Below are 17647 nucleotides of genomic sequence, written 5' to 3' on the forward strand. Positions count from 1 at the left end.
AAGAAATGGGATCTCTCTCTCTCTCTCACACACACACACACACACATACACACACACACACACACACACACACACACACACACACACACACACACACACACACACACACACACACACACATGAATTACTCCTGATGGCACTCAGGGAACCATGGATGTCGTGGACTGAACTTGCATTGGTCCTAAAACAAAACAAAAAAAAAAACAAAAAACAAAAAAAAGACTATCATGACTAACTTACTAAAATAATCTGATCTCTCCTGGAATATTTGCCAGTGAACCCTTGGGAGAAAGATTTCACACTTCCTGTCAGACTTGTAGGGATAATGCCGTGGGACACTTTTGTCAGTATCTTCAGTAGACTGAACCATATCCATTATTTCTTATCAGTCATTAGACCTTACTTATTTTGTATAGATCCTTATTTTAGCATTGTCATATGGCTAGGAATAATTGTGGTCGTCAATGTATTTCTAACTCCCATCCCAACAAGATTGAAATCAAAGCAGCAATCACGTCTAATTTTCCTGCTCCACTCTGACATATAGTGGCTGCTCTCTAAATATTTGGATGATACATAATAAAGATTTAATCGAGGGTCTTGAATGAGTTGGTGGTATAGAGGTGAGTTAACTGTGTACATGCGATAATAATTGTGAACACAATTATAAGCATGTGCTCCAAACTATAATAATAATAATGATATAATTAATGAGCGGCAGGTTAGGGATAGGAAAGGAAACAACACCACTGACACTGGTGGCGAATTTGGAATTGGAACATTGTGTGCCAAAAAAATGATCATTAATAGCATTGTAATCAGGGCCCGGAGAGATAACACAGCGGCGTTTGCCTTGCAAGCAGCTGATCCAGGACCAAAGGTGGTTGGTTCGAATCCCGGTGTCCCATATGGTCCCCTGTGCCTGCCAGGAGCTATTTCTGAGCAGACAGCCAGGAGTAATCCCTGAGCACTGCCGGGTGTGGGCCCCCCCCCCCAAAAAATAGCATTGTAAATCATGGCATCTAAATAAAAATTGAAATAAAATTAAGAAAAACATGTAAAGACTCACACTATACTTATAATGAGAAGCAGACATCATTTAAAAGAAAAAAACACAGACTAGAACTGAAGTGATACCACAGAGGGCAGAGCATTTACCTTGCATGTGGTCGAACCAGGTTTGATCCCCCGCATTCCATGTGGTCCCCGAGCCTGCCAGGAACAATTTCTGAGCTTAGAGCCAGGAGTAACCCCTGAGCAACACTAGGTATGGCAAAACCAAAACCAAAGAAAAAACTCACTGACTTAAAATTAACTAATAGAGACAAAATGATAGTCAAGGGGTGGGAGGTTTGCCTTGCAAATTTCACCGACCAAAGTTTGATCCCTAGCATCTCTTATGTCCTCTGAGTACCACAAGTAATTCCTGAGTAAAGAACCAAGAGTAGGGTCTGGAGAGATAGCACAGTGGCGTTTGCCTTGCAAGCAGTCGATCCAGGACCAAAGGTGGTTGGTTCGAATCCCGGTGTCCCATATGGTCCCCCGTGCCTGCCAGGAGCTATTTCTGAGCAGACAGCCAGGAGTAACCCCTGAGCACTGCCGGGTGTGGCCCCCAAACAAAAAAAAAAAAAGCAAAAAAAAAAAAGAACCAAGAGTAAACAAGAGTAAATCCTAAGAACTGCCAGGGATGGCCAAAGAATTCAATAAAAAGTTTTTAAAAATAAAATTAACTAGCAATTTTTAACCTAGTTTTTTTGAAGAAAGTATAGACTTGTCTAAAACCTCCATCTAGTTAGGGTAATGAGTTTCTAAAGTTGTCTATAGTTTTGGCCTCTAAAAAAAATCATTGATTTTCTTTATCAGCAGAAAAAAATGGACAAAATCCCATTTCTGAAACACCTTCTAAATATAGGACTAAATCAGAACTAGGCCAGAAAACACAATAAATGTGTCATTACATCAAAACAAAACAAAACAAAACAAAAAAAAAAAAGAATGAACATTCTTGGGACAGAGAGATAGTACAGAAGTAGGGCATTTGCCTTGCATGCCGCCGATTCAGGACTGATTGTGGTTCAAATCCTGGCATCCCATAATGTCCCCGGATGGGACCTACGAGGAGTGATTTCACTTTAGTAAAAATATCTATCTATAGGGCTCTTGTGCAGCTTGTTTTCCTCCATAATTTAAAATAATATAACATTACCTAGTAAATTAAAAATTTATCTGTAAATATTCAAATCATTGCCAATTTATTTATAAAGTATGACTGCTTTAAGTGCTTAATGAGCCAGCTGACTTTAGCTTTCTTGATGAAGTCAACAGGTTTACACAATGGGCTTCAAAGGGATAAATGGAGACATTATTATGGCTTTTCAATATATAAATGGAATAATATTAAAATCATCTATTTTCTGGAGAAAATAAACCTCAATTTTTATGTTGACAATCCTGGTTCTTGATTATATTCCTACACACACACACAAAACACACACACACAAAAACACACACCAGCAAATGCTAAACACTGCCTTAAAATAATTTCTGTGAAGACAAGCTTATAGTTCAGTAGGTTTTTTGGTCACAACCAGCAGTGCTCAGGGGTTAATCCTGGCTCTGCACTCAGAAATCATTCCTGGCAGGCACAGGGAATGCTGGGATTTGAACCACCATTCATCCTGGATTGGCTGTATGCAAGGCAAATGCCCTACCACTGTGCTATCTCTCCAGCCCCAGTTCAGTAGGTTTCAATATAACTTCTTCTCATGAGCAGTTATAATGAAGTCACCCTAACTAAGAGTTTGGGAACTATTTATGAACATTATGGCAATAAAGCATCAGTAGGTTGATAGTTTGTCATCTCAGATGGCTTTCCAGGTTGATAGAATAGTGAAGAGAGATCAGTTTGTAGAAGAGGTACTAGGACTCTTCAGAGTGTCTAACCACCAAGTGGGCTGCATTCCATGCAGAGGAATCTGCGCCTGTACTTCTGGTAGTAGAAGTGGAATTAGGTGGGATATCTGTGTGCCTCTGTCAGCAGAAGGATTCCTTCTCGATAGGAAGTTGGGAAGGAAAGTGGCCTTACGTTGGCCATGAAAAATTTTCAACTGTTTCAAGCTGTTTACTTCAGAAATATCTCCTGCACATTTGCTTATTCCTTTGAACCTCAAAATTCATTTACAATATAAATGAGGGAGAGGGGAAGGAAGAGAGTGAGAGAGAGGGAGAGAGGGAGAAAGAAAGGGAGAGAAGAAAAAAAGAAGAGAGAGAGAGGGAGAGAGAGTGGGGAGAGAGAAAGAGATGAAAGCATGAGAAAGAGAGAGAGAAATCTACAGGGGTTCAGGTCTTCTGACCCAGGTCTGAGTCCTGGCACCACAAATGGTTCTCCAAGCATCACTAGGAGCAAGTCCTGAGCACCACTGGTTATGGCTTCCCCCCAAAACTAAATAAAAAAATAGTTTTTTATCTTTGAGGACCTGGAGTGATAATATAAGAATTAGGGTGCATGCTTTGCATGGGGCTGGCCCTAATTTGATTCTTGGCACCTTGTGGTTCCCCCAGAACACCACCAGGAGTCAGGAGGGACCCCCTGAATACAAAGCCAGGAATATGCCCGAGTCTAGCCACCCCACCCATAAGATAACATAATGAAAAACATTTTTGGTTTAACAATGTCTTAAGTTGGAGATAGAAGTTTCTTTGAATTAAATAAAGAAAAAAAGTCACTTCTACAAAAGGTGCAGGGAGTTAAGTTACCACAGCAATATACAAGAGAAAATTAATTCCAGTGGATATTAAAGAGATCTCTATTATACCAGTATTTATACAGTAAATTAAGAAAATCATAAGCATAGCTCTCTAGGATATCAATTTCAGAAGAGTCTTCAATAATTATATGCCATGGGCAAAGAAAACACTAGCAAGATTAAACAAATGGGACTCAATCTGGTAAAAAAGTTTCTACATTGTAAAAGAATGACTAAAATAAAACTACACCTTACTGGATGGAGAAAATATTCATATATCTAGAAAAAGTCTAAAATCCAAGTTATTAAAAAACACTCAAAGCTTCACAACTAAAAATACCAAACAATCCCATAAAAGAGGGAAGAAGAGATGAACAGACAATTCCTCAACAACAGATACTCAAAGTAGGGACTCATTATCAAGGAAAATGCAAATAAAAGTGACAGTGAGATACCACTTCACAGATGTGAGAATAGCTTCTATGAGAAATACTAGAACCAGTCAGTGTTCATAGGAATTTGAGGGAAAAGATTCCCCTATTTACTGTTGGTGTGAATACCATTCTGGGTTGGCTTCTGTGGAAAATAGTGTGGGGATTTCTTTTTCTTTCTTTCTTTTTTTTAAGAAAGAAAGAAAGAAAAGAAAAGAAAAGAAGAATCAAGTTTCCTTCCATATGACCCAGTAATTTCACTTCTTGGCGTCTACATTGATAAAGTCAAATAATGAACACATCTATGTTCGCTACAATATTAAGTACAATAGTCAGATATGGAAACAACCCAAATATCTAATGGCAGATGAATGGCTAAATTATTTAGGATTACCCAGCTATAAGAAAAGATAAAATGCTTTGGCCATATTTGATAGAAGTAGAGTGTATGTATCCTGTTAAACAAACTAAGCCAGAAGGATAAGAACAAATAGCAGGTGATCTCAATCATATGTGGTATATAAAGAAACAAAACAAGGGAATGAAACAAACCTTTGGACTTTGACAATAGAACTGAGGATATGAGGGGGATGTGTATGGATGGGGGCTAAGAGTTGGAAAAGGAAGTGTCTACTAGAAGGGATATAGGAAGAAATGGAAGATCTTTGGCATTTGGAAGAGGCCACCCTTAGGGTTCTGTACTCAGGAATCACTAATGGAAATGCTCAGGGTTTCAGGAATTGAGCCCAGATTGACAGCAATGTAAGGCAAATGCCTTACTGATGATTCTCTCTAGCTTCACATCTCTATTCTCTACCTTTATGTAGATTTGAGGCCACACATGATGATGTCCAGGGCTTACTCCTGACTCTGCGCTCAGTCAGAGAGCATGCCTCATGGTGCTCAGGTCAAGGGACCACTTGTGATGCTGGGGATTGAACCTGATCCCCTTAGTGGAGATTCAGCCTTGTCTTTGGCATTTGGGTGGTGGTGGAGGTACAGTAACTTTGTATACAAAAGTATAAACATGAATATGATTATAACCATGCGGCCTCAGTAACAATATTTAAAAAAATATTTGAACACCAGAGTACAGGCACTACATGGTTCCCTGAGCCCCACCAGGAGTGATCCCTAAGCACAGAGCTAGGAGTATGCCCTGAACACTGCCAGGTGTGGTCAATCCCTCCTCCCCATCTTCTTTGGGGCACCCCTCTTTTAATTACAAATAAACACTAAGGAACCATTGACTGCTTTGGGGTGGTGGAACAGGAGGGAAAGAGCCTTGAGCACGTCTGCTAACAATACAAAGCAACTATTCTTGGTTCAGGACTTCCTCCCAGCAACCATTGTAATCAGCAGCACTTCCCCTACTTAATGAACTTGGAGTGCCATTACACGAGCACCCAGCGCATCGGATTAATGATGAAAAGAGGAACTGATTTTTCCAGTTGCATCATTTTGAAGTAAATGTTAATTTTCTTTTTCTGAGTCCTTAGCTAACCGCATTAGTGTGACAAATATGTCTTTGTCTAGTATAAGTAATTAGAATTTAATCACTTTAAATGAATCTTAATTACCCCAAATGAATTAAAAGGACATTTAATAGCAAAGATTAAATTGCCTTAATGAACGATTTTTGTGACTCCATCAATACTGGAATTGCCTCAGCCACTCCTCTCGTACACTTGGCCTGCGATGAGCATAAATATCACTAGGTGGCGCGCTTCGCAAGTTTATTTGTTTAACTTGGCCCCATTGATCTTTTAGAAGACAACTGGGGAAGTGAAAAACACATAGTTTACTGTGCTCCTTTGATAACCTCTCTTTGGGACAATGAGGTCATCAGCAGCAACATGACAAAGAAAGCAGTGATTTCAGAAATTTGATTCTGATTACCATCCAATATATTGAAGAGAAGAAAAGAACCACGTAACTGGAAACACAGTGTCTGGCAGAAATTGTAAGTGGTCTCTGGATGATTGTCAACATACAAACAGACTTTTGTTCAATTTATTATTATTATTTTTTTATTGCAGAGAATCTAAGATAGAAGCAACATTATTCCAGACGAGTTCTGGAATAATGAAATCAGCACTAGTGTGAAGCCAAGAATTGTAATTGCCTGGTGAGTGCAGATCAAAACATCAATGCCTGGAAGTGTTGCAGGTTTGAGTCTCTGGGTCCTTCTCCAGGCATTGCTCCCCATGGAACACAATTCTACAGACACAACTGATTAGATGGGTCTTACCCACGAATAATTGTTTCAGTGAACAATGGACAAGGAGTTCAGGCTCTATATCTAGCCCTGCTATATTATATTCCCTCTAGGTCCTTTTTTTAAAAGAGAACAATAAGAAGTTTCTCTACGAGCCTAGAGTGATAGCTCAGTGGCTTAGGGAGCCTGGCTTCCATATGAAGGGTCAGAGTTTCAATCCCCTGTACTGCATGAACCAAGCCAGCTCTGGAAAGCTTGGCTGGCTGTGATCCTTGGTGTCAAAATGATTTCCTACTACACTCAGCTACAATGAAGTGCAACCTCCAGTAAGCATCACACCTCAGAAAGGTGTGCAGACACCCCAAGCAGGATGTGCAAGCCCCAATGAGCACATAAGCATCCCCCAGTGGCAAATGTAATCAAAAGATGTGTACCATCATGGAAGAGGGTGATCCCCAGCAAGAATGTGTGCTAGCACCACAATTAAAGGAGCTCAACAATGGTGAGGGAAGGCGTAAAGGGAAAGGGGAGTTTAAAAAGTGCCATATATAAGTATTGGAGGATAAACTATTAGGGATAAACTATTTCCCTAAGTAACTTTCTTCGAGAGTTAGCTACACGTAGGAATACACTCAAGTTTCAAGATCTTTACTGATAATTTTATCGAAGAGATTTTCTAGATGAGGAGTTTCTGATAGTTAAATCAATGTTTCCATATCTGGGGGGCTATGACCAAGTGGACTTGTACTGCAGCAGTGCCATGGGGTGGAAGTGGAGGAAAAGCTGAATTCAACTGTTTCCAGATTTGTGACCATAGCTACATTATTTAGCCTCATCAAAAAGAGAAACAGGCATTATAATGCCAACTACCAAGCAAACACTGCCAGGAACTCCCCCACTAAAATCAAATTAGAGCTTAAAACAAACAAAAACATATCCCAAGAAATAGGTCATTCCCTATCCCTATCCCACACCAACATGTGAGGTCATATACAGGTGTCATATTTTTGGGTTAATAGACTTTGGGCCACATCAAAAAGTGCCCAGAAATCACTCATAGCAAGGCTTTGGGAACCATTAAGTGGTGCCAGGCAGGGAACCTAGTCAACTAAATGCAAGATACATAGACAAGATACATGCCCTTCTCACTATACTATATTATATCTCTGGCCCAAGGATCATAGTTTGTTGGGGTTTTTTTGTTTGTTTGTTTTTGGACCACACCCTGTGATTCTCAGGAGTTACTCCTGGATCTGCACTCAGAAATCAGTTCTGGCTTGGGGGACCATATGGGATGCTGGAGATAGAACTGAGAGTTTGTCCTAGGTTAGCCACATACAAGGCAACCACCCTACCACTGTACCATTGCTACGGCCTCCAAAGATCATAGTTTTAAAGACACTAAGTGATTCCAATGTGTAGCAAGATTTGGGGGGGGGCTACTGATATAGACAATGACTATCAAAAGATGAAATTGGGGGTGGAGAGATAGAACAACAGGTAAGGTGCTTGTCTTGCATGGGCCAACTCAAGTTCAATACCTGAGCACTACCAGGATTGGTGTTTGAGCACAATCAGAATTGGGTTTGGACCCCAAAAGACAAAAAAACAAAAACAAAAAACAAAAAAAAAACACAACAATGTGGAAGCCTCGCTGAGAATCCAGTGAAGAGAATGTGGACAACAGACATAAGCTCCTTCCTTAAAGATTATTGTAACACATTTGATGAGCTATATTTTGAGATTTGGTCATTTATTATCTCATAAGAACTATCTTCTCTAAATGAAGCAAAAATCTCAAGAAATTAATTTGTTTTAACTTTATGGTAAAGTAACAGCTGATGAGGGGCTGGAGATATAGAACAGTGGACAAGGCACTTGCCTTGTGTGCAGCTGGTCCAGGTTCCATGAGGTACCAGCATCCCATGAGGTATCAAGAGCTCTCAGGATTGATTCCTGAGTGCAAATCCAGAAGTAAGCTCTGAGCATAGATGGGTCTGATCTCAAAAATAAAACAAAAAGGGCCTGGAGAGATAGCACAGCGGCATTTGCCTTGCAAGCAGCCAATCCAGGACCAAAGGTGGTTGGTTCGAATCTCGGTGTCCCATATGGTCCCCCGTGCCTACCAGGAGCTATTTCTGAGCAGACAACCAGGAGTAACACCTGAGCACCACCGATGTGGCCCAAAAACCAAAATAAATAAATAAATAAAACAAAGAAACACATTTTGAGAGAAACATACTAAAGATGGTCTGTACGATACATAATGCAATAAAATATAAATTCTTATGTCTGTATTAAAATATTCAGATTGGGCTAGTGAGATAGTATGGCATGTAAGGTATTTACATACCAACCTAGGTTCAATCTTCTGCACATTATAAGATCCCTTGATCTCTGCCAGGAGAGATCTCTGAGCATAGACCCAGGAATAAATGCTGAGCACCCTGGGTCTGGTCCCTAAATGAAAAGTAAATAAACTATTCAGATTATCTTGCAGTTGGTCTAGTTCTCTAACCAAATACTATAACTCCAGAAGGCATATAAGCTTCATTACTATTCTTAATGTTTTCCAGAAGGCATATAAGCTTCATTAGTATTCTTAATGTTAATATAAGAAAATATGATGGGGCCAGAGAGTTAGCACAGAGGTAAGGCGTTTGCCTTTCATGCAGGAGGTCATCGATTCAAATCCCGGCATCCCATATGGTTCCCCGTGCCTGCCAGGAGCAATTTCTGAGCCTGGAGCCAGGAATAACCCCTGAGCACTGCCGGATGTGACCCAAAAACCACAAAAATAAAAGAAAATATGATGTTAATATAAGAAACTATGCAAACCTATTGATAGAAAATATGAATTTGATTTGCAATAAATTTATTCATATTAAAATGTTTTCTTCTTAGGGCTCCTAAATTTTTCATAGAATTTTGGGATTTGGATTATTTTTTACCTCATATTTCTGCATTTTTCTATAAAATTAAGAAAAGGAAAAAGAAAGGATGAGAGCCAGGGGCCAAATGGCTTCAGGTGCATTGGTGGAGAAATAAAGGACAAAACTAAATATCCAAGCCAAAGTCAACAACCATAGAATCAAAATACTGACCTAAACTTTAACAATCTAAATTTAAAATGGTCCTAATATACTGTACTGACAGGCCAGGGGGCAAAAGATTGTAGTACAGGGTACACTCTGGGAATATTGGTGGAGAGAGGTCTGGTGGTGGGAATGACCTTGATTCTATGTCTGAAACTCAACTATAAAAGACTTTGTAGATCATAATGATTTCAATAAAATAAAGAATTTTTTAAAAAGAAATGTTTTTGCTTTTTACTGAATTCTATTAAATCAACAATGTGTGTATGTGAAAATGGTATGGCTTTCTTTTCCTGAAAGAACTTATTTTACTTAGAAAATATTATTTAATGACTACCTGGTGAGTTTTTTTTTTATCCAGAATTATAAGGATGCTAGCCTCTATCTAACATTTCCTTCTAATGTTGCTCTATATTGGGACCTGTTCAATAGGGGCTATTAATGGAGGATTCAATGAAGATAATTATTTCTCACCCACTTTATAAAGTATTCTAAATTTACTTAAGACACTAAGTTGATGTTTATTCTAATGAATGGTATCTACAGGAGAGTCCTCAGCACTATGGGTTGAAGGTTGAGGTCTTGAATTTTGGATTCTGAGGAAGAAAATGCCAGGACATTTGCTTCTGAATTACCTACCTCTGTCAGACTTCAGAGAAATCCAGAACCCCTTTGCTGACTCTAGAGAATAGTTTCTCTGGGAACTCGAGTTAGCAGTGTCTTTGGGAGAAGATGATTGCCCTGAATGTGGGGATGATGACATCAAAACAGCCTCCTTAAAACCTATGTAGACTAGAAATGATTATAGATTTCCCCCAGCATGGATCAAAGGAATGGAATTGAACGTTTTAGCTTAATGATCTGACCCCTGTCACACCCTGAGACAAGGGAATTCTGACTGGGAAGCAGGTGTGAACTTGCACAGGAAAATGCTGGGGTGGGCTGGAAAGCCCAACCACCAGAGGGAAGAGAGGATGAAGAGAGGATGCTTCCTGTAGCACAACTGTAGCTGGATATTATCTGGGTGGGACTTCATGATGTGTCACAGACTTGGGAATATCTGCGGTTAGATTTTATCCATCCCAACCCCCAACTCTTTAAAAGCATTCTAGTCAACTCCCAAGGTTACTATGGAGAGAGGCATTGGCACCAGTGTTCTGTCCAGGGTCCTGACCAGCTCAAGGCCTGATCATCTCTGCAAACTTCTTTGCTGCCCTCTCTGGAGGGAATAGAGAGAAACCTCTAAGCTGAAGGCCCCCTCTCTGCTTATTGAATGCAGACAGCTATTTAGGAAACAATAAGGCAAAAGACTGAGCATCCTACCTCAGACCCACATCTCCTACTCATTCACCAAAGGAGGAGGAAGTCAAGGAAGAGGAGGAGGAGGAAGAAGAAGACCGAACAATGGATTGAAACAAAACTGCAGATAGGGCAGCTACCTTGCACACAGCTCCTTGGCATCTCATATGGTCCCTCAAGCCCACCAGGAGTGAGTCCTGAGCACCACCAAGTGTGGCCCAACCCTCTTCTCATCCACTCATTTGGAGAGGTTAGTTGGGGGAGGGGGGTATGTGGCAATATTCTCTCAGTAGAAGGGGAATACCCAGACATTGGCAGGGTTTTAAATCCAGTAAACATCCTTACATCCTCATCTCTACCTTTTCCTGATCAAGAGAGTTGTCGTTTTGAAGATCTTCAGGACAGCTGTGGTCTACAAACAGTGTTAGGTCCATTTCCTCTCTGAAGTGGGGTTTTGGCAGGAGGGTTGCTGTGAGCCCTGATTCAGGTGGCTCCCAGAGGGCGTGCATCATCATGGACTAGCTTGTCACTCATACAAGGTGAGTCCTGGCAGAGGACTGCATCAAAGAAGGGGGGTGCCAACCCAACTCTCCTCTGTCCGGGAGCATTTGAAGCATGAAAGTAAAGAATGATGCAGCCAGGTCTTTATGACCACTCAACCTCTATCTTTGGCAATTTTTCCTGAAGGCTAGTTGCAAAATAGCAGGGACAGGGCTAAAGGGCTGTGGAGGTCTAGGTGGGGAGGTTGCTGCAGCCTGCCCTGAATGCCTGCACTGACCCTGCAGGAGCACAGAGCTGTACCTATGAGGGTTTGTCTCAGGAGACCATCGTTGTCTACTGAAACCAGAGTCACCATGCAGTCATTAGGCCTAAGCCCCTAGGGCAGGTCCCTTTCCTGTCCTCACTCATCTAACATCTGGCTCATTTATCTACAAACACACTTCCTCCTAACCACATGCTGGCCATTCTTTCACACTGGGATTTGTCCTCCCTAGTGGGGACGGCCAGGGTCCCATGTACACTAGAGGTTTGGCATGAACTGTGAGAAAGAAGAGTCCAGGCAGAACCTTCAGAGGTTTGTTTCTAACACTAAGATCTTTTGGATTTTTGTTCTGCTGGTCTGGGGGGGGGGCATTGGAGCCTCCTGGGTACTATAGGACTATATGGTTTGTCTGACAATTGGCCAGTTTTGCCATCCCAGGCTGTTCAGAAGATGTCTTCCCTGTGGATAGCTCTCTCAGCCCCATGCTGACTTGTTGGCTGCATCCTGCTGGCCCTTTATGCTCTTGAGGCTGCAGCAGGGCCAACAGCTGAGTTTCCAGAGACACCTGCCTTCAGTCCAGCAGGAAACCAAGCCCTGGGGAGATTGGTATCTTTACTTTTCATTTAAGCCCAGGAACTCTTCCAGTTTCTGTATGCCATGCACTGGGTGCACCCCCCATTCCATTCTGGGACTCTTCAGATTCTAGAAAAATAGGGGTTCCCAGGGCCGGTATGGCTATCCTGCTGGGCTTCTGTAACCCAAGAGAAGTAAAGGGACCATTGAAATGTCACCCACAGGGATAAATATTAACAAAAAGCAAATGGACTTGTGCAGGGGCCAGTTATCAATCAACCAGGCCACAAGGCCACTTACAGCAAACATGGCCCAGGTTGGCGCAGGGAGACTTTCTCATGGCCTGGAGCCTCCCCCACCCCACCCATCTCGGGTCCTCCTCCAGGTCACTCGGGGCCAAAGACTGGAATGAAAAGGGATTTAGCTTTTAGTTTGGCCACTGCCTCTGGCTAAGCTTTCCAGTTTCCTGCTTCCAAAGGATCAGAGAGTCTCTGTACCTGTCCCAAACCTGGGCCTACTGGACTAACTCATAGATTCTTGGTAAAGGGGTTGTATTGCAGATTCTTCTGTGGCTAAGCTTCTCTGGAATATCTAACTGGAAGTTAATCTTGCCCTTTGTGGGAGGTGGCTTTGGAACACCCCCGTAGTGTTCAAGAGTTACTCCAGGCAATGACTGACATGTGGTTGCCAGGTATTGGACCTGAGCCCAGGTCAGCCACATTTAAAGCCTTAACTGCCATGTTGTCTCTCAGAGCCCTCTTAATGGGCTCTACTTCAGCAGTGACCACCTACCAACAAGCATAGCCCAGCCCACCTAACTCCATGGGGACCAAAGGCAGCTTGAGAATAGTTATGCTGCATTTTAATGGGGCGGCAGAAAGTATTACAAGGAGGGAACATGTATTGATTTTGTTAAAGGTAGTTAATTCGGTGAGAATTTCCTCTTCCACCAGCTGTTGTGATTTCCTAAGGGAAGGTGTCTCTCGAAAAAAAATGCTGATACCTGGACAGGGCTTTGCTTCACACAGGCACAGACGGAATTTGGGGTACAGGGAAGAGCACGGAGAAGTCACTCCCCCAGACTACCATGCCTTCTATTCCTGGATGCCTCTGGCACAGACCAAAGTGGAAGCCAAGGAGTTCTGAAACAGCAAGCAAACTGAGGAATGCCATATTCAAGGATTGGGAAGATTCAGGAAATGAGCTCCCCAATTTTTTTCTACCCAAATGGAAACTGTAAAGGGAGGACACATTGCTCTATGCAGAATTATATGAGCCTGAGATCTTCAGTGTGATAGCAGATAGAATGGGGCTTTAGACATTTGCTTTGCACATTGCTAACCATTTGATTCCTGGCACTGGCATGGTCCCAAGCCCTATCAGGAGTGGTTCCTGAACACAGAGATAGGAATAGGCTCTGAGCACTGATTCAGGAAGAACCCCTGAGCACTGACCCAGGAGTAGTCTCTGAACAATGCCAGGTATGGATCGACCTCCAAAAATATATGTATAAGAGATCGTGGCTTGGCACCCTCAGCATGGACATTTTTTCTTGCATCCTTAAGTCTTTTAGTTAAAGAAAGGAAACCTAGAGAGTCTAAAGGTGCAATGCTTGGCCCCAAACCCACATCTTGACAGACATCAATTTTCAGTTTCCCTTCCCACCAATCCTCCATACACATAGCCTAGGCAAAAACCATGTGCTTTTGGAAAGCAGGACCCTAGACTGAGCACGTGTGCAGCACCCCAACAGGCGCCCTTAGGATCACTTTTGATGGGTGAGTTGGCCTGTCCCCCTTCAGCCACTTCAGCATGGCTAGGCTTGCTCCTAAAACTCAGAAGACTCCCAGGCAGAGGAGCACAGCTGTCCAGGTGAGGAGGGAATCATTTTTTGGACAAACTCTATCCTCTTAGGGGACCCAGGAGATAGCGGAGGGGGGTTGGTATAAGGGAGAGCGGCACTTCAGTCCCGGAGCAGGGCTTCACCAGGTAGGGGTGGGGAAGCACATCCCTCGGGGGTGCTCCTTTCTGCAGGAGTGTTGCAGGACTCTGCAGAGCAGTATTGGCATCAGTTTCGTAAAGGAATCCAGAGAGAAATCAAGACTGACACCAATGATAATGATGACGATGTGAGGGAGTGAGAGGACACAACACAGTCTGTGTGCAGAGCATGGACCAACTCTGCAGAACAAATCTCAGAGCTGGAATGAGTGTTATCTGCTGAGAGATGTGCCTCCACCTTGGGTACAGGAGACAAAGGGAATGCACTCAAGGGCGAGAGAGTGCAACCTCAAGTTCTAGTAGTGTGTAGTCAACCAGGGGACAGGGTCCTGGCTGCTGGCACAGGAAGCTCTCCAGGTGGTGTGTAGCTCTGCTGGCAATGGCTTGGTTCCCCTGTTCCCCGTTGGCCATAGCGAGGGGGAGGAGACTCCGGCGTGGCTTTGATTTTAGCTGGTGAAACGGCTCAGTGCCCCCCGGGCTCCGAGAGGATTGACTGTTTCTTGTTCTCGGGGGACGAATTAATGGACAATGACCAGTTAATTAACACACCCTCTTTCGACTCTCCCGTGATCTCGCTGCACTGAGCACTGGGCCCCAGCTGAAATTCGGGTGTTGGGGGGAGGTGGCAGGACCCAGGAGTCCTGGCCACTGGCGTTCCTTTCTCCAGTTCCCCACTCCTGGCTCAAGCTTCAGGCTTCTAGGATCCGAGCTCCAGCTGGCGTGCAGTAGACGCGGCGGCCACTGTTGTCCTCGGTCACTGGTGGCAGGCACCTTTCCCGCTCAAATCGAACAAGGAGCACAACGAACGTCCTGGGGTTGGGCCTGAGTCCTCAGCTTGCTGACTTAGGGGTCACTTCACACCCTCGACCCCTGCATGGAGGTTTCAAATGAAAAAATCACGCAGGAGTGGAATCAAATCAAAGCAAGAGCGATATCCCGGAGCAAGCAGCCTGAGGAAAGGCACTGTCCCGGCCGGGCTGTCCGCTAGCACCCTTTTGCTCCGTTGGCAGAGACAGACTTTGGCTTCTCGTTCTATATGGCAAGCAAAGGGCTTTGCTCAAATCTTTGCACTGAGAGCTCAAGGGGGCCGGTGACTTCAGGAGTCCAGGCCAAATACATAGCCAAATAGCGAGAGAGGATGCAAAAAGGGGTGGTCGGGGCAGCTCCAGCGGTTGCCAGCCTAAGTAGGCGCCATCCTGGGGCACTGCCTGGCAACACCTACGCGCAGTTCCCGAGAGCATGCCGCCTTGCTGGGCTCCAACGGCTCCAACGGAGTGTCCCTTCACATTCCTAGGTGTGACTTGGTGCAGGGACTTCTCCCTACCTCTGGCCGAGAATAGCGAGCGAGCTAGTGGAGCTTCCACCAACTTTCCCAAACCCAAGTGCTGGCTGGCACCGAGCTTCTGCGCTCAGCACAGCGCTGCCCAAAACTCACCAAGCGCTCAAGGAGGCGCGCAAGCTATTCCAGGCCTAGGAGAAGTCCCTTCCCTGGGCAGAACGGGGGGCGAGCCATGCCCTCTTTCTCTCTTTCCCTTCCTCCCGGGATCCCATAGACGTCCCCACCCAAGTCCAAAGAGAACCTCGATGCGCCGCGCGCCGGGGGGGTCCGAGCCCCAACTCACCTGCTAGGCGGAGCGCAGACATGCGCTGGAACTCGGGCTCCTGCAGCCACTTCCACATCCTCCGGAAGGTCTCCCGTCCCGACTTGAGTTTGCTCCAGGGTTTGGGGTTCCGCAGCAGGTCGGACAGGGTGCCCTGCGAGCGGCAGAGCACCCGCTGCGCGAAAATGGCCTGCGGGATGCTGTAGCGCTTGAGCTCCGTGGTGATCCTCTGGGCCACCTCCTTGGTGTTGATCTCCTCCATCTGGCCCGAGCTGCTCCCGTTGCTGACCTGCGCGCCGGTGACCGAGGGGTTGGGCTCCCGCGCGGTGCCCAGGAGCTGCCCGTGGCCCTGCGCGTTCAGGTGGGCGTGCGGGTGGTGCGGGGGAAGGCCGTTGAGGGGCACCATGCCGGCGGAGGTGGGCGTGAGGTGCTGCTCGCCGTGCCGGCCGAGCATGGCAGGGTGGTGGGCTTCGAAACCGTTCGGCGTGAGCATCTTGTCGGCGGGCATAGCGGCGCCCGGGTGCGCGTAATGGGGCAGCCCCTGCTGGGAGTTGTGGAGGCCCCCGAGGCCGGAGCCCGCCAGGGGGGACAGGCTCTGCCCCATCCCGGCCACGTCCTTGTGGTAGGGGGTGTAGAGGTTGTTCATGGAGGCCAGCCCGCGCTCGTCCCGCATGAGCGTGAAGCTGCCGCTCACGTTGCCCGCCAGGCGCTGGTGCGGGTGCGGGTGGTGGTGGTGATGGTGGTGGTGGTGGTGGTGGTGGTGCGGGAACTTGTCGGACACGGTGGAGATGGGCGGCAGCGGCTGCAGCGGGGTGAGGGTGGTGTAGGTGGTGGGCATGCTCATGCCCGGCGGGGTCTCGCAGGCCATGGTCATGGTGGGGTGCAGGGGGCCCGCCAGGCTGTGCTCGGGGCCGCGGTGGTGATGGTGGTGATGGTAGTCGCTGCCCCCGCCGCCGCCGCCGCCGCCCGCCCCGCCGTCCAGCAGGCTCGCCATGCCGAGGGAGCGCGGGTGCGCGGGGGGCAGGTGCCCGCCGCCTCGGTGCGCCACGGAGCCGCGCGCGTGGGGGCTGCCGCCCAGCAGGTCGGCCGGGGCGGGCACGGCTTCGTGGCTCACCCCGTGCAGCTCTCCGATCGCCTCCATGCTCAGCTGCGCGTTCATGGTGAGGAGGATGCGCTTCCTCCTCCGGGCGGGCGAGCGGGCGGCGGCGGACAGCACCTCCGCATGGATGAAGCAGCCCAGGGGGTCCGCTCCGGCACCTTTCGGTTCTTGCAATCGGGCCCGCTAAGCGCCCCCCGGAGCGCGCGTGGCTGGCTCTCCAAAATAAGAAAAATAAAGAAAAGCAAAGAAAAGAAACAAACCCTTATGGGTCCCCCCTAAAAAAAAGGAGAGGAGCCGCCAGCTCGACTCTCTAGCTAGCCCCGTGGTGCTGGTCCGTCTCTGGCTTACAATCGCGAGGCCCCCCGCGCCCCCGGTGCTGCTCGCGCGCTTGCAGCCGCGGCTGCCGGCCGCCCGCGCCGCTGGCCAGCTGGAGCCATGGCTCGGTCGCTCTTGCTTGCAGACTCGCGGGCAGCCGAGCCGCCGCCGCTGCCGCCGCCGCCGCCGCCGCCGCCGCCACCGCCGCCGCGGCCTGCCCACGCCCACGCCCACGCCCGCCGAGCTCAATGCGCACGCTCGGCGCTGGCCCCGCCTCCGCCTGCGCCCCGGCCCCGGCCCCGGCCCGGCCGCGTGGGGTGGCCAGAGCGGTCCCCGGGCGGGCGGGCGGGCGAGGGCTGGCGGCGCCCACGTGCCCGAGCTCGGAGCCCCGCCAGGCCTGGCAGGCAGCGGGCAGTTGCTCTCCCCGGGCTGGCCGGGCGCAAGCTGGGCTCGCCTGGCAGCGCTCGCGGGGCGCCCCTCGCCTCCGAGCTGGGAGCCCCCCGAGT

The 17647-nt window shown here is 46.8% G+C and overlaps 1 protein-coding gene across 1 annotated transcript in view; it reads right to left on the bottom strand.

Annotated features, from left to right (window-relative positions):
• Positions 1 to 16906, bottom strand: part of ONECUT1 (one cut homeobox 1) — a 35104-nt gene extending 18198 nt beyond the window's left edge. The window contains exon 1 of the mRNA XM_049769316.1: positions 15749 to 16906. Within this exon, the coding sequence (XP_049625273.1) occupies positions 15749 to 16886 (1138 nt within the window). The 5' untranslated portion in view covers positions 16887 to 16906. The remainder of the gene's footprint in view (positions 1 to 15748) is intronic.
• Positions 16907 to 17647: the final 741 nt, after the last annotated feature.

Source organism: Suncus etruscus, chromosome 2 (genome assembly GCF_024139225.1).
Source record: "Suncus etruscus isolate mSunEtr1 chromosome 2, mSunEtr1.pri.cur, whole genome shotgun sequence".
Lineage (NCBI taxonomy): Eukaryota > Metazoa > Chordata > Mammalia > Eulipotyphla > Soricidae > Suncus > Suncus etruscus.